The 26834-nt window shown below is 38.4% G+C and overlaps 1 protein-coding gene across 1 annotated transcript in view; it reads left to right on the top strand.

Annotated features, from left to right (window-relative positions):
• Window positions 1-26834, top strand: part of EYS (eyes shut homolog) — a gene marked incomplete at both ends in the record, with an annotated part of 678422 nt that overhangs the window by 298594 nt on the left and 352994 nt on the right. Inside the window, 2 exons of the mRNA XM_083372645.1 lie at window positions 24332-24456; window positions 26094-26218. Of these exons, the coding sequence (XP_083228771.1) occupies window positions 24332-24456; window positions 26094-26218 (250 nt within the window). The remainder of the gene's footprint in view (window positions 1-24331; window positions 24457-26093; window positions 26219-26834) is intronic.

The following is a 26834-nucleotide window of genomic DNA, read 5'->3' as shown; positions in this document are numbered from 1 at the left end:
AAATGTGCAGAATTCCATGGTACTGTTGTGCCATGTTCTGATTTCCCTCAGACGATTCTGTTCTCTTTCTTCCCCCAGAAAACAATTATGCTTGTTCTATGAATATCATGCCATTCACTGAACAAGGATTTTGGAACTTTTGGAACAGGAAATGGTTTACAAGCTATTTCCAACATATTCTACTCCTCAGGGGAAGCATGACAAAATATCATAAATCATGTCCTTTTCTAGAAGAATCATTTTCAGGAAATGACAAATTGTCAGGGTAACTGATCTCAGTACGTTTCTGAAGGGGGAAAAATGAATAATTTTATGGGGTCTGCTCTGTTTCTGAGCCACTGAACTTTCCATGGAGCTAATGCACTCAATTCTATTGTATTCAATCAATAGTTTTGTATTTGTTACAACTACAATAGCAACCATACTGACCGTGTGGATTGTGACCATATGCTAGATCTAGAAGAATATCCCCAGTCCCTATAGGTCGTCCTTGACTTACGATCATAACTGAGCCTGGAATTTTGGTCAAGTCATCATATGACTGGATTTAATATTACAGGCTCAGTTTAATATTTACTTTAATATTAAATATTTACAGTTTAGTATTTAATATTACAGCCATTTTTATGAGGGTTGTTAAGCGAGCCACAATGGTTCTAAGTCTGAATCCACTGATTCAAAGGGCTTTTTTTTCCCAGAAAACAACAAAAAAGTTGCAAAATGCAATTATATGACCTTGTGAATCTGTAACTCATAATAAATGCAGGTGCCAAGTGCCCAAAATGTGATCATATGAACATGGGGAGTGGTGCAGCAGTTGTAACTTTGAGGATAGATTATAAGTATTTTTTTCCAAATCTTTTGTAGCTGAATGGCCATGAAGTGACCACCTGTAAATTTTCACAACAATGAAACTTAAACTGACTGCTTTCCCCCAGTATTCTAAGCTGAATTATTCTTAACTTTGGTTAGGTTTGTTAGGGTATTTATGTATGTGCGTTAATGCATGATATGAACCCAAACCATTTGCTTAATTAAGATTTGGGTTATTGTGTAAACACAGAAAATAGGAAGTAGGTTATGGAAGCTTTTACAGTGGTAAAGCGATTCTGTATAAATCAGCATCTATCAATTTAACTGAAAAGTGAAGAGAAAACCGTTCTGAAAGCACAGTCCCTAGTGAAACAAATCTGAACTTCTAGAATACGGGTGTCAAACTCGCCACATCACTTGATGTGTCACGACGTATCACGGCTCTTTTTGCATTGCCGGCAGTGGGGTGGACGCGGCTCCAGTATGATGAAACTGGCCCGCGGGCTGGCAGTTTGACACCCCTGTTCTAGAACAATCCTCTGTTAAAGCTACATGTTTTCCTTCTATTATTCTACTGCAAAGCCAGTGCTCTCTCTGAAGACGTCCATATGCACTATATATATTTTCTGTCAATGCTTCTCCACAAACCTGGAATCTCTTCTGCAGTTAGAAAAGAAAAAAAAAACAATCAGAATGCATTTCATTTCATCTATGTTGTGAACCATTACTACTAATAAGGAGGCTAACTGGCTCTAGATTTGAGCTGTTCTTCATCCTAGCTGCGTTGTCTCAGGCTTCTCATCCATAAGTGAATGTGGTAATTTTCAAACTCATATACTAGTACCTGTCCATTCTGACCCATAACCAGTTCAGTGTAGGTCTAAATAACAAGTTCTCACATTAAGAGAGGGTCAGGCCTATATATGAGCGAAAATCCTATTGCAGAGGTTTCATGGAGGCTCAGATACTTCCGAAAATAAATGGACTTGTTCTGTACATTTCTATAGATTTTTTAAAAAATCTGTGCACCACTTGCTTCTATGCTCACTAAAAATGACAAAACAAAGCAAGAGTTTCAGCAGCAGAAAAAAGCAGATGTTGGTATTTATTCAGCTGGAACTTGTTTTCTAATGTTGATTAATAACTTGCGTTGTTTGTCAAATGTGCTTTAAGGCTCTGATGTGAGATGTACAGTGTTGGCCTAAGAGCAAATATCAAGATTAATGACTTACAAATTATTATCTCTGATTACTTTTGCACTTATGTCAGATAGGATAATGCCATTCGTGTGTGTGTGTGTGTGTGTGTGTGTTTGAATATTAGTAGCTTGGATTGGTAGCTGGGCTGTTGGTTTGATCTCTGGCCTTGGTAATTAGGTTGCAAATGTTCGCGAGGGGGGGGGGACATCTTCAGTGTGTTTTGAATTGTGTTTGGTTTGTTTGGAATGTTGCTTCCGGTATTTCAGTTGAAGTAGCTCTTACGCTCTCAGTGGTTAGTAGGCAGGGTCAGTGTCAATGTGTCTATTCACTGATTGGTTGGTGCAGAACCTCGAGGAATTCTTTTTCTCTCCTTGACTTTGCTTGGGTTATAACTGTAGTCCCGATTAGATCGAACTTGTGTCCTTCTGAGTCCTGGTGGATGGACATGAGGGACACTGGGTCATGTCTTTTGATAGCCAGGGAGTTCTCGTGCAGAATGGTAGATAGCTTACCAGAAACCAGCCTCAACTCTCAGATGGACCCTATCAAAATTAAAAAAGCCAACAGAAACAAATCAAAGATCAGGCATCATATATCAAGTCCAGTGCAACAACTGCGAAAAGAACTATATGGGCCATACAGGAAAAAAAGCTATCTTGAATAGAGTCCACTTTAGATCATAGAGCTATGATCTGTCTCCTCTTTCATGCTGTATCAGTGAGAATGAGTCAGGAGCCCATCTTGTTGGGAGGATGTTTGTTAGACTCAGTCTTGGTTATGTGATTGTGTATGATCGCGGTTTATTTATTTGGTTCTGTATTGTTGTTGTTATCTGGTTTTCGGTTTTGGCTTGTTTATTTGTTTTTGCTTTTTAGTGATGAATACCATACAGAATTATAATATAGAGAGTTGGGTGACTTTAGAAATGTGGAATCCTTGGTGCTCTCTGAACTTGATTGTTTTCATGCAGATGTTTCATTACACAGCTAGGTAACATCTTCAATGGTAGAAGGGAGTGCACTTTGCTCTTATTTATCTATAGCAGATTGTGTTGTTGTTGGTGTTGTTTTCTCCTTGTTAGTTCCTTGATTAGGGTGTTATTTACTGCTTGACTGGTGATAATCCTGGTGTTAAATAATAGGCACGTACAAAAGAAATTATTTTTTTCAAGTTCTCTATTGTCTTCAAAGGCACACATAAAAAATAGCTTTGGAAGTCAGGTTTAGAAAGATGCTTTGGCTAATGTATCTTAAGAGCATAATAATGGCCACAGTTTAGTTATTCTTTCTCAGAAGAGAAAAACCCAGTAATCTGGGTGGATACCATCCAATCTCATAAGGAAGTTTTTCAAGGAGAAAACTGAGTGAGCACAGAATCTATCCACACTAACAATTTATATAACATCATCCAACCATGACTAAAGTGATATATGGCTAAATGTGGATAAGCTTTATATCATCACAGCACTGTCTGGTCTAGGCTATAAATCATTGGAGTGGATAATCTTGGAGTATCATTCTAAGGAGATTTCAGATTAAGGGAGTGTGCATGTAACTCCTTTCAAATTATAGTGCTAAATGTGCATCAGTCTTTAAAGGAGACTGTGCCTCTTGAGATATGACAAAAGAGTTTGCATTCCTCTCCCACAGAACTTCAATGTGTGAATCTTTTTTTTTTTAAATTGAATTGAATGTTTACCTCAAGATTATATGATGCCTGTGTGTTAATATATGGTCATCATACTTAGGACTATATATTTGTAATGTATAATGCAGAGACAAGAAACCAATAGCTAAGCAGATGTTGATAAAATATAATTTACAGCATCCCTAATCAGTCCCATGCTGGCTTAGAATAATGAGATATCAGTATGTCAAGACTCTATTCATTTCCTATAATCTATACATTCAGAAATCACACATATGTTGAAGTCTTGGCTTGCTCTTATGATCCAGTTCATTTTTTTACTTCCTTAGTGAGCATGGACTGATCATATTAATGGGCTTTACAATAGGTATAAAGAAGATTAAGGTACCCTTAAGTATAAAAACACACTAAAATTGTTCACAATTATATAAAGACATTCAGTATTTTCTATGTGATATGTGATATGACATCAAATGCCACGTTCTAGGACACTCAAGCTAGCAAAGGCAGCTTCCTCTGCTCTCTTTTGAGAGAGATGATTCCAATATGTATATGCATATAGCATTGTGCATAGATGAAAAGAGCAGACTATTATATTTTTGACTTTTCTGTTCCTATGCAACTTGAAAGGAAGCAGAAGTAAAACTGCATTATGGGGCAGAGGGGAGGAGAATCACATTTACACAAAATTATACATAGTGTAAATTTTGGTAGCAGTACATGTGCTGCTCTCACATAAAAGCATCAATTTTGCCAAGACATTTCTGCATAAGTAATTCCTAGCTTTGACTTTACTAGGTTAGAGGTATGGTGACTCAGTGGCTTCATGATATTGGAGATGGTCTCTGCTCCAGCAGTTCGAGTCCTAGCACTGTGTGGCGGGGTGAGCTCCCATCATTTGCCTCAGCTTCTACTTGCCTAGCAATTTGAAAGCATGTTCTACAGTATGTAAGTAGATAAATAGGTACCACTGTTGTGGAGACAAGCTTGTGCTCCATACAGGCAGTCATATTCTTGCCAGCTCTTAACTTTCCCGGTTGTGACGTCTATTTGTGAGGCAGCTCCAGGGAAAGGATGGGGGCCTTGGATGACACTGCAGAAAGAGTCACTTGTCTTTCTTTCTGATGCAAAGCTAGCTCACCTTCTTTTGGAGCACTGTGGGATGCACACAAGAATGTATCTGGCAGAGCTGGTAAACAGGCAGCCAAATTACTATTGTGTAATAGCATTGTAGTATCCTGGCTAATGCAACAACATCATACACTAATAATAATAATAATAAACTTACTAGAAGTCCACATGCTCTGCAGACTATGGACATGGTAGTATAAACCAGCTATATCTATTTACTGAAATGAGTTCTCTCATTAACATCACTGTGTCCAATTATGTTAGATCTAGTTTAGAAAGGCTTAGATTGAATTGGACAGAAGTCTGCCAAACATAAGCAATTAAAAATTGTGTCTGTTTTACTGTCTGCTCCTACAATCCATGACACATAAAATCTTCTAAAGCAAGATGGGATCATGCATGTATTGTTCAAGTTACTACAGAATTCTCTGTTGTCTTTGCAGCAAACACACATCAGCTACCAGTGCTTCTTTTGTAAAAGAAAAAGGTGCTGGAACTCACACATGTCATACAACCCGCCTAGCCTACTCTACAAGGTTCCATCCACAAAATTTATTCATTCTGAATAAATCTCAATTGTGTTAATGCCACAGTACAAATTCTTTTCAATAAGTTTTCTGTTTTGATTCACTGGATGGTCTGTAACATATGCAAAATAAATGGAAGAAGCATAATCCTCTGAATGCCACCAAATCTGAGTTGGACAGTCCTGATTTATAGACTTTGAAAAGGTAATGAAAAATCAATCATGGAACAGATGGATTCATGATCTTAAAAGTAGTGACTGTACCAGTTCTCTATAATTCTATATATTAAATTATGACATAAATACTGTTCAGCTGTACTTCCATTTTCATTTGGAAGTAAACTATATGTGTATCATCCAGTGCAAGACCTTTCTAATATCACTTTCTTGCATGTAAACTGAGCAATGTTTGGTTTCTGAACTATTATGATAAATATTGAATAATTTACAGAGGGAACAGGTTTTGAAATTCCATAGTTTACATATCTGTCTCATGTTTGGTAGAGGAGTAGGGTATCTATAATTTATTTAATATATTAAAAGAATTAAACTGAAGGGGATAGAGAGCTTTCCAAGAATCATGCATAAAAACTAGTTGGAAAAGTTAAAAATGTTGATAGAATTCTCATGGTTATAGAATTCAGTTAAAGTAATGATGCAAAGTAGTTTAAAAACAGATTAAGAAATTAAAATATAATTGCTTAAAGTTAACTTTTTTAAAAAAAAAACATTGCTTGGTTAATTGGTTAAAGCCTGTGGTCACTGCATTCAAATACTGAGGGAACATGTGACAAATCAACCTGTCATTTTTATTTTCAGTGATTTCTCTGTATTTCTATCTTTAATTTGTTTCTGTTGTAACCCAGTGTTGTAATTTTTTAAAAAAGTCTGCATGAAAAATCTCACAGATTTGTGCATATCTTTCCCCTAATGGAATTTTTACATTGTGCAACATGTTCTCGTATGTTATTTTCATCAATACATGCATTCCTGTGGACCAAACATAGACACACATACAAACATTTTATACACACTTTTTTCATAATTAGAAATTGGGAAATTGTGAAATTGGGAAATGAAACAAATACTGAAATATAGCCATATTTTGGGATCCAGGCAGTACAAATTACATACATTTACATTAAATATAAACCAATTAGTTTTCTTCCATATCCCAAGTTAAGACACCTTTTTCTTTTTAAGTCTTAAAAAAAGATATTCTTCCCCAAAGTTTTTTTATAAAATATTTTACTGATTTATAACAATAACAATCTTTAGTGCTTAGTAAACAGTGTGTTGTCTTCTTCTTTTTCAAAGTAGTTTTCCAAATCAGAGTATTCAGCTTGCCAGGGGATTCTTCCTGTACTTTTGTGAATGTTGTTGAGAATAGAAAAGACAAGTTAGGTAGAATGTACATTTTTTGTCTCCCAAACTCTAATAATTATCCTGGATGTGCTATAATCCATTTTGTTAGATCTTCTTTCCTATCTTTAAGTTTATTTTGAAGTTTCAAAAAATAAGATATCTTTCCCATTTCCATTGTTGTGGGAAGATCTTGCAAGTTTTCTTTTGTTTGTATTAGAGTGTGGTTCTCTTCATTTGTAGCTTCCCTCTAGTTTGTATTCTATTATTTGGTTTGTTTGTTAATTCTTTGTCATCATTTTCTGAGAGTTTTTTAATTGTAGGTTTAAGTTAAAGATATGTTCATTTATGTTGTCAAAGTTATTTTTAATCTCATCATAAGTTGAAACATTGTCCTCTGAATCTGTCACAGCATTGCAATATATTTCCTCCTGGAAAATATTTGCCTTGTCTTGAACTATTGTTCCTGCAGATCTTTGATGTTCCAGGCTAGGGCCTTCAGAAGGAGATATTAGGTGTGGTTTCCTGCCACTTTTTGATAGGTATGTAACATCCATTTTGTCTCTCCCCCCGCCTCCAGATAGGCTTTCACTGGTACCATAGTCTCTGTAATTTGCCTTGTCAGACCAGCCAATCATAAGGTCCAAACAACCAAATCTTGTATAGTTCTTAACTTTACATATGGTTTTTACAATCCAATGTGTTTCCAATTATCAAAGCACTGTTAAAAGCAGTATTTTATAATATTTCTTCTATTCAGGAGTCTTGCAATTATCAGCCAGTCAGATTTAGAGTCCAGAATGTTTAACCACCTAGAGGCTTTTCAGTAAATTCCCCCCTAGAAGATTAGCCAAAAGTCAAGGTTTTTCTTTCTCTGCAAACAATTCTTGAGCTTAGAAATCACAGCTCAGTGAATATTTATAATCCCAGAAGGTCAGCAGTTTTTTTAAAACAAATATCCTTCTCACTCTGTAGTAGGTAGCCCAGTATGTCTTCTTTCCTCTGTTCCCAGCTGTTCTCTATTTGGAGAAGCCACTGAGGTTCAAAGGAAGAGTTGTTCTTTATTTCTGGGCATCTTGCCAATTTCTGTGTCTATGCAGCTGTTGTTCTATGCTCTAAGCCTCCACTAACTGTCAGTAGCCATTCATTTGCAAACTTTTAAGTTATTTTCTTGTAGTTTCATCAATACTCTTTCAGATGTAAAGTCTTAACAGTTTTCATGATTTTCAGATTTATCCAGACTGTACTATTAAGTTTATTTTAATATTTTTCTGTCCCCCATAAAAATTAAGTCACCGCTTCCATCTATGAAAGGGTGGGGTTGTGGTCCCATCTCTTCTCACTTTTGGAGGATTTTTTGCTTCTTGGAGACCTTTTCCAGGAAATCAGTTACAAAATAGAAGAGATAAGATCGATATTCTCACCCAGTTCCAAGAGCGCTGTGTTGGAGAGCTTTCCCTAGATCAAATGAATCGACCGCCTTCATTCCATGATCCATGATCCTTCTTTGTCGCCTCTCCAGGGTGACTTAGACCCATTTAGGGTCCCCTGGCAGGTCAAAACCAGCCGTGTGTGCGGAGCTTTGCAATCCGTCGGCTGTGCACTATGACGCAAAACCGAAGTCTCTTCCCCAAAGTTTTTTAAAGTGACCAGCACAAAAGGGATTTTTATTATGAGTATTCAGAGATTATCTGAACCACTTTGAGGGCTCATATTGAAGCTTCAGAAACTAGGATTTTCTCTAAATCACCCCTGGGATAATCTGAATTGATTGAGTCCTTGATCCTGAGCAAGATTTTTTTAAAGAAATAAAAAGCTAACATGGGCAATAAGAGAGCTATAACTTTAAAAAAAATCAACACAATGGAATTGAATGGAATGGAAATAGGAAATAATATATATATTGTTGTGTTGTGGGTTCTGAAGAGCAGGAAAGACGTCAGGCAAATGAGTACAGAAGAATCATAGCTTTATTGTAACTCAGACTGTACTGTACTGGGGCTTTGGGGTAACGTTGAACAATATATATAGTCCACATGCTCTGAACAACCAATCAGATTGAACCCATTATTCCCACCACGTTAACTGCTGCCAGGACTGGAGACATCCTGTCTGGGTTGCTGGAGAACTGTTAGTTCTCCAGCAGCACACGTGATTAAACGCCCAATAGCTCAGTACATAACACCCCTCCCCCTTTTAAGAACAAATAATATAACCCTTACAAGTTTAAAGAATTCAATTCACTCCCAACTTCCAATATATAAGTGAATGTTTGACCCCATTCAAGGTAGTAGATTCATAACGCGACCTTCTTGGATGTGTTATGCACAACTGCATGCAATGAGACTAAGGACAGTTCTGCTGTTCTGCCAGTAGTGTTACAGTACCTAACAGTACCTTATGATAGCTACAAGAAATTAAAGAACGTCTCGATGAAAAGACTCGTCCCCTGTTAATACCTTTTCAGTATGCAATGCATCACAACTCTGTTGCTGATTAACAAAAGAATAAAAAAAATATCTCAAATGAGCAGGCATGCCTAAGAACTGGTAATCATTTTACACAATACATTGTCCTTTATTTAACAACATAGTCTGTAAGGTATGCAGGAGGTTTGTGTGGCCGTGAGGAACGCCTTCGGGTTCCAACCACTTTGTGGTCTACCCACTTATCTGGCATGCCATGTGAATTCATGTTCTCCTGTGCTGCAAAATCTGAAGACGGAGAACTGCTCTGGCTGGCCTCGCCAGGTTGGCCCACCCCAGAGTCAAGACTTGGAGCAGAATAAGCACAGCTGTCACTGATGCATGGCTGATCCAACTGATCAGGGGTCCCATGTTGCACCTCAGAGTTGTCTTGGTCCTCCTCGGACTCGAATTCTGTTGTGTGCTGAAAATACTGGTGGTACGGATGAGAGCTAGCTTGTGTGCCAGCTGGAGAACTACGGAGGGACTTGTGCCAAAGTTCTCACTTAGTGACCGTTCTGTAAATCTTTTCCTTAACTGGTCAACATGCCATCTGACCAGTCGCCCTCCCTCCACCCCTACTGTGTAAGATAGGGGTCCAGTTTTGTCAATCACCTGTCCTGGGACCCACAAGTGTCCAGACCCATAATTTATGGCCCAGACCAAATCACCAGTCTGTAGCCCCCTCGGGGGTTGGGTTGAGAAGCATCTGATGCCACTCTGTCTGGATGAAGTCTATCTAGTTTAGTGATGAGTCGTCTACCCCAACGAAGCTTCGCCGGACTTTTACCTGTAGCTGTGCAGGGTGTAAAATGTTGGCAGAGTAAAAAGTCTGCCAGTCTATGATGCCAGTCCCCTGTGATGATGCACTTGAGGGTGTCCTTGGTGGTCCTCACCATCCATTCAGCTTGCCCATTCGACGATGGGTGGAAAGGTGCAGATGTGGCATGTCTTTTTAGATTCGCTCTGAGGAAAACCTGAAACTCAGTAGCAGTAAATTGAGCCCCATTATCTGAAACCACGACATCAGGTAGCCCATGTGTAGCAAAGAGTTTTCTCAACACCTGGATGGTCCTAGCAGTAGTCATATTAGGAACCGGAATTACTTCCAGCCATTTTGAGTGGCTATCCACTACTACCAAGAAGATCTGTCCTTGAAAAGGCCCAGCATAGTCAATATGAATCCTGGACCAGGGAGTATGAGTCTCCTCCCATCTATGGACAGGTGCTTGGGGCATTTCAGGCCTTGACCTTTGGCAGATATAGCACCCGTGTACTTGCTCCTCAACAGCCTTATCTAAACGTGAGGAGCATGGCAAACACCGATGCCTTGTTGGCTGAGGAGCTGAATATCTTCTTCGCCCACTATGAGGTTAAAAGACCAGACCCCGTAGCCTTTGCTCGTCAGCCTTCTGACTCTCAGCCACTCACCCTGTGTGAACATCAAGTGAGAGCTGTATTGAAGGCTGTGAATCCCAGCAAAGCCGCAGGCCCAGATGGGGTGCTGGGGATAGTGGTCAGGAATTGTGCCGATCAATTAGCAGGGGTCCTGACAAGGATTTTTAACATCTCCTTGCAAACAGCATGTGTACCATCGTGCTTGAAAGCAGCTACCATTGTCCCAGTCCCCAAGAAAACTGCAGTTGAGTACCTGAATGACTACAGACCTATTGCATTAACGTCTGTAGTCATGAAATGCTTCGAAAGATTGGTTCTCCAACATCTTAGGACATGCCTCCCACTGGACTTTGATAAACATCAATTTGCCTACAGGGGAAATAGGTCAACAGACGATGCCATAGCTACTGCTTTACACTCTGTAGCAAGTCATCTCGAGAGACCTGGAAGTTACGTCAGGATGCTTTTTGTTGACTACAGCTCGGCTTTCAACACCATTTTGCTGAGCATTCTCATCGAGAAGCTGAGTGACTTGAAATTCTCCCCCGCCATCCGCGATTGGATTCAAGACTTTCTTAGGGATTGGTTACAAACAGTGAGGGTTGGGTCTGCTTTGTCCACCCCCCTGAAGCTTTGCACCAGCACACCACAGGGCTGTGTGCTTAGCCCCTACCTGTACTCTTTATACACTTATGATTGTGTATCATCTGACCCATCCACTGCGATAATCAAGTTCGCAGATGATACAACTGTGGTGGGTCTTATTACAGGTGGGGATGAGACATCATATAGGGCGGAGGTACAAAAACTATCCATATGGTGTAGTAACAACAACTTGCACCTAAACATCGGCAAGACGAAAGAGATGGTGTTAGACTTCCAGAGAAAAATGGAGGAACCTGCCCCACTTTACATCGGGGAGGACTGTGTAGAGAGAGTTTCCTCCTTTTATTTTCTGGGACACACAACCCAGGTGGCTAGAAAGGCCCAACAGAGGCTTCACTTTCTTAGGGTCTTGCGGAAGAACAGGGTAGAACAATGGCTAATGACCCTCTTTTACTGGTCTACTATAGAGAGCGTCCTCTCGTATGGTATTGTAATTTGGTATGCTGGTCTGACAGCCGCGGACAGGAAAGTATTACAGAGGGTAGTGAGCACAGCACAAGACATTGTGGGCTGTTCCCTGACACCACTGGATGACATCGCCAGGGCTCGTTGCCTTGGAAGAGTGAGGAAGATTCTCAGGGATGACTCACACCCTGGACGGTATCTCTTTACTCTCCTACCATCCGGTAAGAGATATAGGAATATAGCCAGCCGTACCAACAGGCTGAAAAATAGCTTTTATCTGTGGGCTGTTAGGCTTTTAAATGGGACATAATCTCTGTGAACGTATGCAGAATTGACTTGGGAGGCCGGTGTGTGGTGTAGTTGGTTCACATGCTATGGTAGGATGGAGGGTTTGTTGTCACTGTGTGTTGGGGGGAGAGAGCACAGGGGGAGGCTCAGCTAATCTCAATGTACACATGATGTACTTTGACAATAAAGATTTATTTATTTTATGTATTTTTATTTAAACCTGGCCACCAAAGGTAGCTTCTAGCTAATGCTTTCATGCGCACTATGCCTGGGTGTCCTTCATACAAGGACTGTAATACTCTATCTCTTAATACTGAGGGAATAATGACTCTGTTTCCCCAAAGCAAAAATCCTTTATGTGCAGACAATTCATGCCTTCTAACAAAGTAACTTTGGAATTCAGGGCCTGGACTTTTCTCTAACCATCCCGTGAATACCCATGACAATACTCTGCTTAGAATTCTATCTGTGGCCATTTCTGCAGCAATGTCCCCAGCATGGAGGGGGAACTCAGGCAAACCTTGTATGGATAATATTCTTGCAGCAGGAGCTGAGTCAGGGTCTGTAAGTGGCAGTGGTAGTCTACTGAGGCCATCTGCATGGCCCATTTCCTTTCCAGGTTTGTGAATTAACTTGAATTTATAATCAGACAGAAATATAGACCACCTGAGCATCCTTGGGGATAATATGTGGGGGGGGGGTTTGTTTATCTGTTGTAAATAATCCCAAAAGGTGTTTGTGATCAGTGTACACAGTGAAATTTCTTCCATATAAATAATCATGAAATTTTTTGACCCCAGCCACTATGGCTAAGGCTTCTTTGTCAATTTGTGCATAATTGCGTTCAGCAGCAGATAAAGTTCTGGAATAGAATGCTATGGGAACTTGTTCCCCATACTTTTCTATGTGGCTTAAAACTGCCCCCACCCCATAAGGAGATGCATCACATGCAAGACATACAGGTTTAGACTCTATGTAGTGAGTGACTGTGGATTTTTCTGATAAGAGGGCCTTAAGGTCCTGAAAACTCTTTTCATGTACACTAGTCCATTGCCATACAGCTTTCTTATCGAGTAGCCTGTGGAGGGGCTCTGCTATAGCTGCCTTATGAGGTAGAAATGTGTGATAAAAGTTCAGTAAACCCAAAAATGCTTGTAATTCTGCTTTGTTTTTAAGACTAGAAGCCATTTTGATGGCCTTTACCTTTGATTCTGCGGGGTGGATTCCACTGGCATTGATACAGAACCCCAAAAATTCCATTGATGAGACCCCAATACTACATTTATTCTTTTTCAGTTTAAGGCCTGCATCACGAAGTCTTTGTAAGACAGCCCTGAGCCTATTTGCTAATACTTCTGTGGATTCTCCAGAAATGAGAACATCATCAAAATACAGGCAAACACCTTGAATGCCCTTGAGGGTGCGTTCCATGATCCCTTGGAATATCCTTGGTGCTACGCTTACGCCAAACTGCAACCATTTGACTTTGAAAGCTCCTCTATGTGTCACTATTGTTTGGGCCGCTGCTGTGGCTTCGTCTACTGGCAGATGTTGATACGCCTGCACTAAATCGAGCTTAGCGAAAATGGCACCCCTTTGCAAAGAGGCTAGAATATGGCTGACTATCGGAACCGGGTAGGCATGCTGGTTTAAAACTTTGTTTAAGGTATATTTGTAGTCTGCACAAATGTGAACCTCTCTGTTTGGATTAAGTGGGGTGACGATAAGGGTCTCTCACTGTCCCCCTTCAACAGGCTGTAATACCCCTTGCTCTACTAATATATCAATTTCTGAATCGATGTTATGTTTTAATGCAAAAGGAACTCTGCGGTTTGACTGTGATCGGTATTACATTAGGGTCTAATTTAAACGAAATAGGTGGGCTGGTATAAGTTCCTAATTTAGAATCGAACACATCTGTGTATTCTTCACAGACAGCTCTGAGGTCAGTACTCTGCGTTCGGTTGATGCCTGTTATCTGAATTCCTAAAGCCTCAAACCAGTCAAGTCCTATAAGACTTGTTCTCTGACCCTCTACTACTATGACATCCAGGTGCCCTGAAAACACTTTAAATTTTACTGATATGGTAGCCTCCCCCTTAATTTTAACTTGGGTGTTCTGAAAGTCAGTTAAGATAATGCTTGAAGGCTTCAATTTAACCCAGTGATTGCTGCGTTTACAGACATATTTGAATGTCTCATGCGAAATGATTGAGACTGCTGAACCAGAGTCCAATTCCATTTTGCATGGAATGCCTTGCAGTTCAATGGAGAGCTTAAGTTTAGATTTAAGGGGACGATGAGCCCCTGTGCGGCAAATACTTCTCCGGCTTTTGAAAAAAACCACACTGGTTGGACCCTGGGCCCCGGTACCTCTCCTTGTCAGTTCCCCCGACTGGTGCTTGGGTTGTCTGTCTCTCTGGCGAGCCCGGCATACAACTGCGATGTGTCCGGTCCTACCACAGGCCCTGCACTTGGCCATATGGAATCTGCAGTTTGCGTGGGAATGGTTGTCTCTGCACCCCATACATCTTCAGAAAAGAACTGCCTTTAAGTGTTTTCTTTTTGTTGATTTCCGTGTTCTTGTGTGCCCAGCTATTTCTGTAGCTTGTCTATCTCCGTCTCTTCTTCCACTGCTGGTTCATTGCCAAATTTAGCGACCTTGTGGTGAATGGTTTCTTCGACCTTGAGATGTTTGGCGGTTTTGCACTACTTGCACGGCTCCTCCGGCTGCTTCGTCGGCCATTATTTCATCTTGTGCCTCCAAGAATGCTAAGCTTGTAAGCCGCCCTGAGTCTTCGGAGAAGGGCGGGATATAAATGGAATTTAAGAAAAAATGTTAAATTGGGTCTGGCGAATAGTGTCTGTTGGAGGGCTTTGTCTCTGAGGCCGCAAACGAGACGATCCCTCAGGCGTTCTTCAAGGTTTGAGAATTTGCAAAGACGTGTGGCCTGGTGCAGGCCCGTGATGTATTCTGATGCCGATTCTCCTGGACGTTGTACCCTCTGGTCATACTTGAATCTCCATGCCATTTCCGACATTTTTGGCTTAAAATGTCTGTTAAGTTTTTGTTTGAGGTCAGCAAATGATACTGCTTCAATTGGCGTGGAGGCAAACAGGTTTTCTGTGAGGTCGAACGTTGCTGGCCCACAGACTCATAGCAGCATTGCAGCTTTGAGCCCATCTTCAGCGATCTGATTTGCCCTTAAGTAATTCTCGACTTGAGACAGATACGACAGCCATTCTTCTGGGTGGCGAATGTCGAACTCCCTTAATTTGCCGACCTTTGGCATCTTGACTAATTCCTGCATTTCTGATCCTGCTTCTTGAGCTCAGACGGGTAATTCTGAGCAAATGGCCACTAGTGTAGTTTGCTAGCCAGCTGAGGGAGAGGGGGGGGGAAAGATGCCTCTTTCCACCAGCACGTAAAGCCGACCCCTCGTGAGTTCAGCTCTTTAAGGTGAAGCAGGATCCCACCTTCATTGCCACTATTGTGTTGTGGGTTCTGAAGAGCAGGGAAGACACCAGGCAGGTGAGTACAGAAGAATCATAGCTTTATTGTAACTCAGACTGTACTGTACTGGGGCTTTGGGGTAACGTTGCACAATATATATAGTCCACATGCTCTGAACAACCAATCAGATTGAACCCATTATTCCCGCCATGTTAACTGCTGCCAGGACTGGAGACGTCCTGTCTGGGTTGCTGGAGAACCGTTAGTTCTTCAGAAGCATACGTGATTAAACCCCCAAAAGCTCAGTACATAACATATGTATTTACAAATAAGTTGATATTCAAGACATTTATGAAGTCCAGTTGCTGGGGTCAACATCACACCCATCTTTAAAAGTGGACCATAATGCCACAAAGAAAAGGGTGCTTTTCAAATTGATAAGCTGCCACATCTTCTTCCAGATGCCTCTGCATTCATAACCATGCACGACTATTTGTAAATTAAATAATTGTGCATACGTATAAAAGTGGGGGTAAGAGTAGTTTCTGAACCTGCTACACATACCTGGAAAAAATACAGCTGCTTTAACAAGCTCTCTTAGATGATAGCTCCAAAATACCTCTTTTAAGGAATTTATACAACTTTATCAGGAATATTCTTCTGGAGAGACTGAGGAAAAATGGAAAAGGTCCATTTTCTAGCAATTTGGAAAAGTCATTAATGGGGAACTGACTTAATAGAACTGACTTTGTGCACATACATACAAACACATTAGTTGTTGCTCAGTGATTTTTGAGTTATTCAGCTATTTCTGGGACTTCATGACCTGTTTGTATCATCAGTAATAATATGGACATATCTTGTATTCTACATACCTTTTTTTCAATTGCCTTCAATTTTCCTGGGCATCAAAGTCTTTTATAACTCTTCATTTCATTTCAGATATCTAAGCATTAGCTTCATTGTTAGTGCTTCCAGTGAGCAATTTGATGGGCAATCTAATATTAGCTATTTGTTCTTCTTGGAATCCAAGATATTTCCAACAATTTTCTCTAGCACTACAATTCAAAGAGATACTATTTTTGTTCATTCAGACTTTCTCATGGTTCAGTTTTCACAGGCACACAGCACAAGTGGGGGGAAAAACCACAGTGTTGGCAAGAGGTGCCTTTGTTATCTGTATGATGTCTTTAACTTTATTATTTTTATAGATCTATCATAATCTTTTTCACAAGAAATAGACATATTTTTATTTTATACCTATGGACACAATTCCTGTGTACCGCTGTATCTAGAAAGATCACAGCTGCTGCTACTTCAATTTTTTTTTCTATTTGTTCTGAATTGGTATTGCCTATTGACATAATCTTTTTTTTAAAAAAAAAAGACTAAAATATAAGCTTTTGCACTCTCTTCCCTCATTTCAACAAGAGATTTCTTAAGATTTCTTCACTTCCAGCCATCAACATTGTACATATGCAAAAAATCCACAGAGTTTAAAATGTTATTAAGTATATATACTTTCATGTAAAGAATATGTTAATAGGATCAAATGGAAGATCTGCAACATGTTCAAAAGATATATTTCTAGTTTGATGTTATGTTAGACCCCTACCTATGAAACCTCTGGCAAAAAAAAAATATTTTGTGGCTTTATGAGAATTCAGGTTAATTCCTCCTTATCCCTTCTCTTTTTTATCCAATGTGCAAAAGACCTTATTGTTCATATATTCACATTGGCAGGGTATTTGTATGTGGGAGGGCATGTTTGTGCATGCACAGCATAATGCAGAAGGAGAATAAAATATTCGAAACTGGACATAGATCCATGTTTCAGATTTGACAGAATCTTATAAATGATCTGTAGTTCCACCAGGAACAACTGGGAAATGTGGATGTTCAGCACCACTAAAAAGCCAATTCTTTGAAATGTAATCATGGGATTTCAGTTTCTTGCCTTGCAGAAATGTGGGGGGCGGTGGTGGTGGTGGAATCAAGTACAAAAGAGAGTCTTTGGAACCAACTTTCAACATAAATCTTTCCCCTGCACTTTGTAAAGGGGGTACTATTTCCCTCTGTTAAGAAAAAACAGGAGGAAAAAGTTTGTAGTTCATGTAAGTTTTGTGGGAAATTTGTACTTATATAATAAGCCTTTTGCAAGAAACCAAGCTGTGCTATCCATGGGAAGACAGGATCATTGTTTCAGACAAAAGCAAACTTTTTATTTCTCTAAAAATAATATTTGGGAGCTCAATCACATGCTTTCATAAAGTAAGGATTGAGTGGCACTTGAATTATCTTTTGTCTCTATAAAAAGTTGTAGGAGAGGATTTATTTTAAAACTAATAATAACGAAAGTTGTTCTGTGAGAGGCATCAACCAGTGGGAAAACTTCACATCTCGTGATGAAGGCTAACCCCAAAGCTGTTGTGCCTCAATAAATACAAGTGATAGCAAAGCATTTTCCACAGCATTATAATTTTAATTAAACTTTGGAATTCACTACTATGATGTTTGGTTATTAAAGCTAACTCCAAAGCTATTGGGGCTCCACTCTTCAACAAATCTGAGCAATAGCAAACACCTTTCACAGTATCATAATTGTAATTAGACTTTGGAATTTGCTACTACACTATGTGGTGCTGGCTTACAGCTTAGCTGTCTTAAAAAAGGAGTTGGACCAATTCATGGAAGTCATGGGGATCAATAGCTACAGTATTAGCTTTCATGATAGTGTGCTTGCTTTTGAAGGTTGTCTGCTGGGATTGGGAGGTCCTTGTGCAGTTGTCCACTATGAAAACAGGCTGCTGGACTAGACAGGCCAATTTAGCAGGGGTTTGCTTATGTTATTCTGTTATTCAAAGGTTCTATGATTGGTAAAGTGATCTTGTTAAAAATGATGGATTGGGATTGGATGAAGTTCCTGATTTCATACAGAAAAATTAGTCATGACAATAAAATTAAGCCTCGTTTAATTCAGAAGGACTTCAGTGTGACTAAATTAATCCATCAATTCCTATTTTCAAGATTACTTGGGAAGATTGAAACTGGTAAGGTTGCTTCATCTGACAATGGTGCTAGTTTATAAAGGTTATTAAGTGCAAACAGAAATATAGATTATTTCCACAGCAAGAAAGAAAAAACGGAAATGGTTAAACTGATTGCTTTATTCAAAGAGGAGAACATACTATGTTTTTTATTTGGAAATCACTTCTGGATTTTGTGCTTGTGATGAAAAAAAAATGAAACTTTGACTTTGGTTTTCCTGATTAGGTAGATTTGTTGTTTTAGAAATGGCTAGTATATACTAATGTGTAAAAGTAAAAAAGTTGAGGCTGAATGTTGTTATCTTGTATTGTGCTAAAAAGAATCAGAAGTCAATGCTTATTTTTCTTTCTTCTCTTGTACCTCATATTTTCTTTCCTCCTCTCTTTTTCCTTCCCTTATTTTTTTATTATTTTCCTTTGAATTTTATACTTTGATGAAACAATAAAATTTGTTATATAATAGAAAATGGTAAGGTCACTTCATCTGAGAATTAGAATAACTCTGAGAATTGTGACAAGTGGAGCAACTCATTTGCCACAATTTCAAAGATTATCCATTTTGCAAAATTGACTCAAAAATATTAAACTTAAAATCATTGTTTGTAAACCCTCTTAGACTAAGAAAATTCTGTTTAGTGCCCTTGAATGACAACACTATATAAACTGGTGCAATCCATTACAATGAAGATTTGTAAAGAAAAGGTATTCTGCATTTTTGACCATAATTATTTTAGAATACTTTTTAAATGATGATTAATTTTTCATAAAACTATTACGGGTAAGGAATGGAATTCTTGTCCTTAAATTAGTTACAAAGTGGCCAAAGATTGTGATGGACAATATTTTACTTTTTTTTTCTTTTTTCATTTTAATGGGAGACAGCAAGTAGTCTGATTCTCCCATTTCAATGAAACCCCCAATAAAGAATGATTTCATGAGGCCTTGTTGGAGCAGTGGGCTAATGCCTCCTTAAGTAACACCAGCTGCCTGCAATTAGTGCAGGTTCGAGTCCCACCAGGCTCAAGGTTGACTCAGCCTTCCATCCTTCCGAGGTAGGTAAAATGAGGACCCAGATTGTTGGGGGCAATAAGCTGACTTTGTAATAATGCCGCTTGGGGGGCCCAAAAGCCCTAATAAGCAGGCATATACATAGAATGAAGGCTATTGCTAAGCACATTGATTTGTGCTTTAGATTGTAAGCCGCCCTGAGTCTTCGGACAAGGGCGGGATATAAATAGGATTAAAAATAATTGTCTTGTGGGACTTTTTCATATCAGGAAAAAGGAAATAGAGAAGATAAAACAATGACTTCAGGAGAATATTCCCATTTCCTACCCTTCAACCTCCAAATTCTTCTTGCTAAGAACAGATTTCTTACTACATTATTTTTATGTGCCATGTTTCCACATGATTTTGCTCCATTGGCATGTCATTTTGAGTTCTGAGAATTCTGTTTGACTTCAATATTGAAGTCAATCTGGCAGATTAATCTAGAAGTTTTAAATACAGAATTGAAAGGAATATTATTAACAATGAATACATTTAGTGAGCATTAAGTGTCTTTCCACTTAGGTCATTTAGCTGCAAAGATAATAGCTGACAACAGACAAAGGTTGACGTTTTGTAAAATGTCAACCTTACATAGTGAATATAATTCTTGGCCACAAACCACAATTGTTCTTTGAGCATTATATTTCATCTGTTTCTTTTTGGTTTAAAGGACAATTTTACTGAGAAGATTATAATTTATGAAGGGCATTAGAATAAATATTTTGAGCACATTTCTGCCCTGATTATGGTTCTTCTGCTGAAAAACCAATGGGAACAAAAATGTTACAAATGAAATTCAATAACCTTTACATCATGATTTGATGTTATTCAGAGGAATCTTCCTTTGCCTTCCTACTTAAACATTCATTCTCTAGAATTACAATAATGACAGACATAAGGTGAATATGAGGCATGAATGAATAAAATAATCTTACAATAAGTATAAAAGCAACAGAAGTAAGGAATGAAAGTAAGTAAAAAAAATTAATTTCTTGCCAGGTAACAAGAAAAACCTTTAGATTTCTTGCAACATTGAAAGTGTTGTACGTTCTGATAAAAGGATGTCTCCTTTAAACCCGAGCTAACCATCTGATTTATAAATTACATGGTGGTTGGCAATTGGTCTATCAAATAAAGATAGAAAATAACAAGAGAATATTTTTTTTTTAAAAAACCAAGAAAATTAGACAGGAAAAGTTAGGAATCAAAAGGACAGAAAGAAAATTTTGAGCTTGATGCATTTGTATGTAACTTCTGAGAACACAAAAAAGCTTTTAGCTTGTCAGAGACTTGTTAGGTAGAATGGGGATTTCAAACATCTACCACACTTTTGTATTCTAGAACAATATCCTTTTTTTCATTTTACTAACAAAAAGTGCTTGTTTCTTTTATTTTGCCTATGACTAATGTCTCTTTGAACAGCCAGAATGGCATGTTGATTTGTACAAAATGTGCCTTGCTTCTGCAATGCAAAAACTGTTTGTACTAGCAGAATATTACTATAATTATACCTTAATTTAGCACTGTTGATTGATATTGGAAGTATTTAATAAAACAGCTTACAACATGCATCTCAAATATAAAGGGGAAGTTGTATCTAGAAAGGAAAATAAACATAACATCTGTTATCTCCTTTTACTACAGCTAGTAGTATTTGTGTGAAAAGTGTCAAGTATTGAACTAAACATGACTCAAGATAGTTCTGAAGATGCTAGAATTATTGGCTAACCTGTTTTAATTATTATTTTTATTCCTCAATCCTGCATGAAACCCTTGATTAAGTTAACATTAAGAGACAGGATAAATTGGTATTTTCCAATTTTTAATTTCAACCGTAAAACATTCCGTCAATGCCAGGTTTGAAAATTATAGCAGAGATAACAGAAGTATGACCCCAGCAGAAGTTAGAGAAGAAAAAGTTGTCCCTCAAATGTCAAGGCACCTTGTGGTCCAAGAAATTAAAACTAAATTGTTTGCAGTATGAATCCCAAGGTGGTGCTATATCTCAGCTGCCATGACATTTAGCCAGTGACTTTTCATAGCTTGTTAATAATGTATAGCCATCCCAATATAAATTTGCAACGATGGAACTAGCCTGTTAGAGTGAAGTAGTTAAGGAGATTTATTTTGCCCAGAAAATGCATATATGAATGAGAGAGGAGAGATGAAATCAGGACAAATGTCCAAAGATTTTTTCTTAGATTGTTTTATTTAATGGGGCACTGGGACAATGTCTATTTTTATTTATTATTCTCTTCTTCTAACTCTTTTTTTAAAAAAAAATCAATTAGTATTCAGATAATTATGAATACTAATCATCTTGGTAATATCTACCAATTCATTCATCTCACCAATTCTTCTAAGCCAAAAGAGCTCAAGAGAGCTAAAGGTAATTGCATAAGTGCTGTCTTGTTAAAGTATATTGCTGTTAATGATTTTTTTTTAAATAAAGCCAGCTCCCCAATCTGACAGAGGATGCTAGCCTTCAACCTGGCAGTTATACAAATTATTCATAAACTGTGAAATGTCAGCTGAGAGATGAAAAGAGATGAGAAAAGGGTACAGGTGAGCAACAGAGACAAAGAACAATAGGTTACAGCAGGTTATGGATTGGAATTGAAGGGGGAGGAAAGAGAGTTTGACATTTGAAGAGTTGTAGGCCCAATATAAGACTGCAGGGAGATATTCAACCAGGAGACACTTAACTTCTCTTGACAGGCTCTGGATATGTGAATACTTACAGCTGGGAAAGGGATTCAGCTGCTTTCATTTCAGCCTAATTCGTGGAGTAAATAATTACAAAAGGCATCCCAAGTCTACAGCTTTCAGACTTTTCTACAATACTCAGTGGAGCTGGAAACAAATTACAAACATATATTAACTAAGGAAGTTTGAAAATAAGTAGACAAATATGCACTGTTGGCTTTGGTGTCACTGAGGTCTAGCATATACAGAGAATTGGCTCAAATTGGCTGCTGGAGACCTTCTCAAACTCAGCAGCAGCAACCATTAATTTGCAAGGGGGAAAAAAAAACATGGTCGTTAAAGGAAATGAGGGTACTGAGTTTTGCACTTTTTTAGCATGTCTGGAAGTGTGTTCCTTTATCTGGCATGCCCCTTTCCCCACCTTCCAAGTCATACCTTCTCAAAGGAAGGAAACACAAGTCATTTTTTTGTGAAGAAATGTTTATCAGGCCCAAGGAACATGGAGTAGGAAAGGGGACTGTTATATCTTCGGTTCTTTAGGCATTAAGCGAGATGAAGTGTTGAAACAGCAAACAAGTTTATTAACTCAGAACAAAGCAAGACCTAATGGCTGCTGCACAGCTATTTACACGTTAGCCTCTAGGCGGCAACCAATAAGTTTAAAGTAACAATTTCCTGCCCCAAACCTTATTATCAGATTGGAGACAGTAAGTCTGGCTTTCAGTAACAGCAACCGTTACATAACAGAGAAATTTAGGTCAGACATTAAGCAAGTTATCAGACATTAAGCAAGTGATTTAAAACAATTATGGCCAATACATTACAGGGACTGTTGCAAAAGAGACACCTCAGTCCCAGGGAAGGGAGAAAGTGAGATAAAGAGACTTAGATTAAATCCATCTTAATTGTGCTTGGTATAAGTTGATCTGGATAATTGCTTTTGCAAGCTTTCAACATTGTTACGTTGCCCTACTAACAATAAAAATGTTTCCAGAAATCCATTTTCTTCCTGAGTTTGTCAGTCTTGAGAGTTTGACCATTCTCATTTGCCAGAGGGTCTGAATAAGTTCACTGTTTCTCCAGACTGAGAAAGCTCCATTGAAAAGAGATCATGTGCCCATGTTGGTTAGATTTGGAAGTTAGGGCTGGCAACAAGAAAGCAGTGAAAAGGCATGACAAAATTAGGTTTGGAGTGACCTTGGCCATAGTGTGGTAGAACTTGCTGTTAAACATGCTATTTTATGCTTGGCCTCCAAAAATTTGATTCTTTGGTGTGCCTTAATCAAATGTCCTTCCTGAATTGGTATTATTCAGCTACTGTATATGGTGATGCCTACTAAGCATATTCTCATTTCTCTGCTTTTAGAATTGCTGAACAAAACAGGAAGGCAATCAACCTTTTGTGATTGCTGTTTTAACTAACTTTATTCCTAAGTAACATAATTGGAAATAGGGTTGCTACCTCTATTCCTTGACACCAGATATTGTCCTTCAAAATTCCAGTCAAAGTGCTTTGGGAATGCTCTTACAAATGAGAGTCTTAAAGTTGGAACACACTCAAAAAAATTCAGAAAGGCTTATCAAGGCAATGTAAAAAATATGCTAAAATCACTACACTAGGGCCACATGATTGGTTCCAATTAAACAGATTTATTGCTGCTCATGCACAAGAATCTAGTGAACCAACTGGCAAGCACTATTTTGGTGTTAGATAAGGGTAATGGAATTCAAGAAGTGTTGGAACAAGAAGTCCATTTGTGGCTACATAGACACTCTAGGCCAGGGGTGTCAAACTGCCAGCCCATGGGCCAGACACGTCACCAGGAAACCGTGCCCACCCAATTGCCAGCAATGGGGAAAAAGCTCCAATACGTCGTGTGATGTCACATGATGTCGCGAGTTCAACATGTCTGCTCTAGGCTGATCCCTTTTTTGCCTTTGCCCCCCCTCGCCCACCCCAGCTCTGCGACTCCTTTTCCTACATCTTTCAAACCCTTTGTCAGGCTCTAGGAAAAAGTACTATTCAATGGAAATGAATATCCATTAATATCCAGATGGCTATTTAACAGGAATTAAATTAAACCAAGACAAAGTAAATGCATAAAACTTGTGTTTATTTCTACATAGTTATGAAATGATATATTATATTAAATTATAATGAATATTTTATTTAGGTGCCTCAATGGATTTTCTGGCCAATTTTGTGAAATAGACTTGAATGAGTGCAGCTCTTCTCCTTGCTTACATGGCTCAGTTTGTGAAGATCTTATTAATGGATACTTCTGCAGATGTCAGAAAGGTAACAAGTGAACAAAATACTTTCAGTTAAATCTTTTTACTATTCAAAAATTCAGATTTGAACAAACTTTCCCTTTTCTTCTGTACCAAGGCAATACTTACTGGAATTAAACAGTAGAATGTTTGTTTCTCCAAATATAGCATAATATATCAGGAAATCCCTTTTTGTTGTATCTTAGGTGCAAATTGATCTAACCTCTTGATCAAAAATCATCACAGAAGAAAAATGTTTTCCAATGAATCAACCGAATGCACTTAAAATGTTGTCTTGGGTCCAAAGGGAAAATTAGTTGTTTTAATTAGCATTCTACAGTGGCTAATTCTGCCATGTGTTGGACAGTTTGATTGAATGTTACTGTAAAGTAATTTTGTGGAACAATTTGCATTTGGAATGAAGACAGTTCTGAGAATTAAGTAAAGAAAAAGAAATTGTTGTTGTTTCACTGTAACACTAAACCAGGATTTATATGAAGTAGAGTGATGCGTAGACCTAGCTATAGTGGTTTTTAAATCACGGTTTAAAATATGCACCACTCTCAGAGAATAGTACATGGCTTCCACTATTGCATCTATAACACACAATCAGTGGTGGGTATTTTTCCCTTCTTCCTTCCTTCCTTCCTTCCTTCCTTCCTTCCTTCCTTCCTTCCTTCCTTCCTTCCTCCCTCCCTCCCCCTCCCTCCCTCCCCTTTTCCCTGTATGTTCCATTTCTTGGGGTAGTAGAGGATGTTTCTAAGGAGCATTTGGGAAGGGGTTAATTTCAGAAAAATAGACCAGTTTTAATGCACTTTGATAAAAGACAATTTACTTTGGAAATCATTTCAAAGAAGTAAAACTCACCAGATTATCTTGGGGGGGAAAATTGAAAATTTTTCTTCATTGTGGAGACATAGCAATCTCCTGCCTAAATTCTTTGCTCGTAAATCAGTGAAGAATTTCAAGAGGTTATTCATGCCTAACTCCAGCTAATGGAGCATGAGGGCAAAGAACCTAAATCCTAGGTATGTTTCTATTCAAAGCAGAGCCCAAAGGCCCATTATCGGTAACACAAACACTTTACAATTGCAGCATGGATTAATAATTTGTTATTGCAGGCTTGCTACAGCCAATAAGACACAGCCTCTTTATTCAGCTGTTTAGCAAGGCCAGCAGCAAGTAGCATGTTCCACCACCATCCGCTCAAGACTGTGTTCTATCACAGCTGCATTTCTTTTTAAAACAATAATGATAGCAAAGTTTTGGGAAGTACAAAACCCATATAACCTCACTCCTACTAAATTAGTCATTTGCTACATCCAGGTCAGAAAAGGATGCCCTGTAAATGGTTTGAATTATACTTTCATTTTTCAGAGTACTATGGGAAATAAAACCAGGGTTTTTTGGAAGGGGGTGTGTGTCTTTGAGTCAGTGTTGACCTCTAATGATGTCCTGAACTAGTCCCTGCAGTTTCCTTGGCAATATTTTTTGGAAATGGCTTGTCATTAACTTCTTCCTAGGGCTGAAAGATAATGACTGATCCAAAATCACCCAGCAAGCTTCATGCCTAACATGTGTCTGGAACTCACGGAGTTCTAAACTGCTTAACTGCTGCACCAATATTAGACCAAAAATCAATTACATTTTTTTCCCTTCCAACAGGTTGGGAAGGGTTCAGATGTCAAGAGGATATCAATGAATGTGCATCTAACCCTTGTGTACATGGTATATGCATCCAGAGAGAACCAGGCCTGGGTTATACCTGTTATTGCACATCTGGATTTGTGGTATGAGCCAAAACCTTATTACTGTCACTCGATATGAAGCATGTGCTGTTGAAGTTAAACCTTGCCAGAGTCTGTCTCCCATTAAGTTTTCTTCTTTGTCTTAAACTTGAGATCAACCATTAAAGATCAAGTCAACATATAAGAAAAAGCTTCTGAGGCTTACTCCTGACTGGTAGATTGATTTGTGTAATAGTTCAGCATCCAAAGGTATATAGTTATATGCTCTATTTAAATTGAGCTTTCCATTGTCTTTGAATGGGAAGCCTTAACTTACATGATTAAAGCAAATAGTTGCCAGCAGGCTACTGTGCAAATGATCTGTAGAAGGATGCCACCACAACAATGGCAGAAGATGAGGATGCTACACAGGTACCTTAAACTGCTGTTTTCAGCCATAGAGTACAAGACGTCTTAGGAATCAAGCTATGTGCAAATATTTATGGATCAAGTTCATAAACTAAAAGTAATATATTCACTATGTTACCCAAATTCTATTCTATTCTATTCTATTCTATTCTATTCTATTCTATTCTATTCTATTCTATTCTATTCTATTCTATTCTATTCTATTCTATTCTATTCTATTCCAAATCTATACATTATTTATTTTTTCAGT

Source organism: Vipera ursinii (genome assembly GCF_947247035.1).
Source record: "Vipera ursinii genome assembly, chromosome: 1".
NCBI lineage: Eukaryota > Metazoa > Chordata > Lepidosauria > Squamata > Viperidae > Vipera > Vipera ursinii.
The sequence above is the reverse complement of the archived record's forward strand: the minus strand, read 5'-3'. Positions and strand labels throughout refer to the sequence as shown.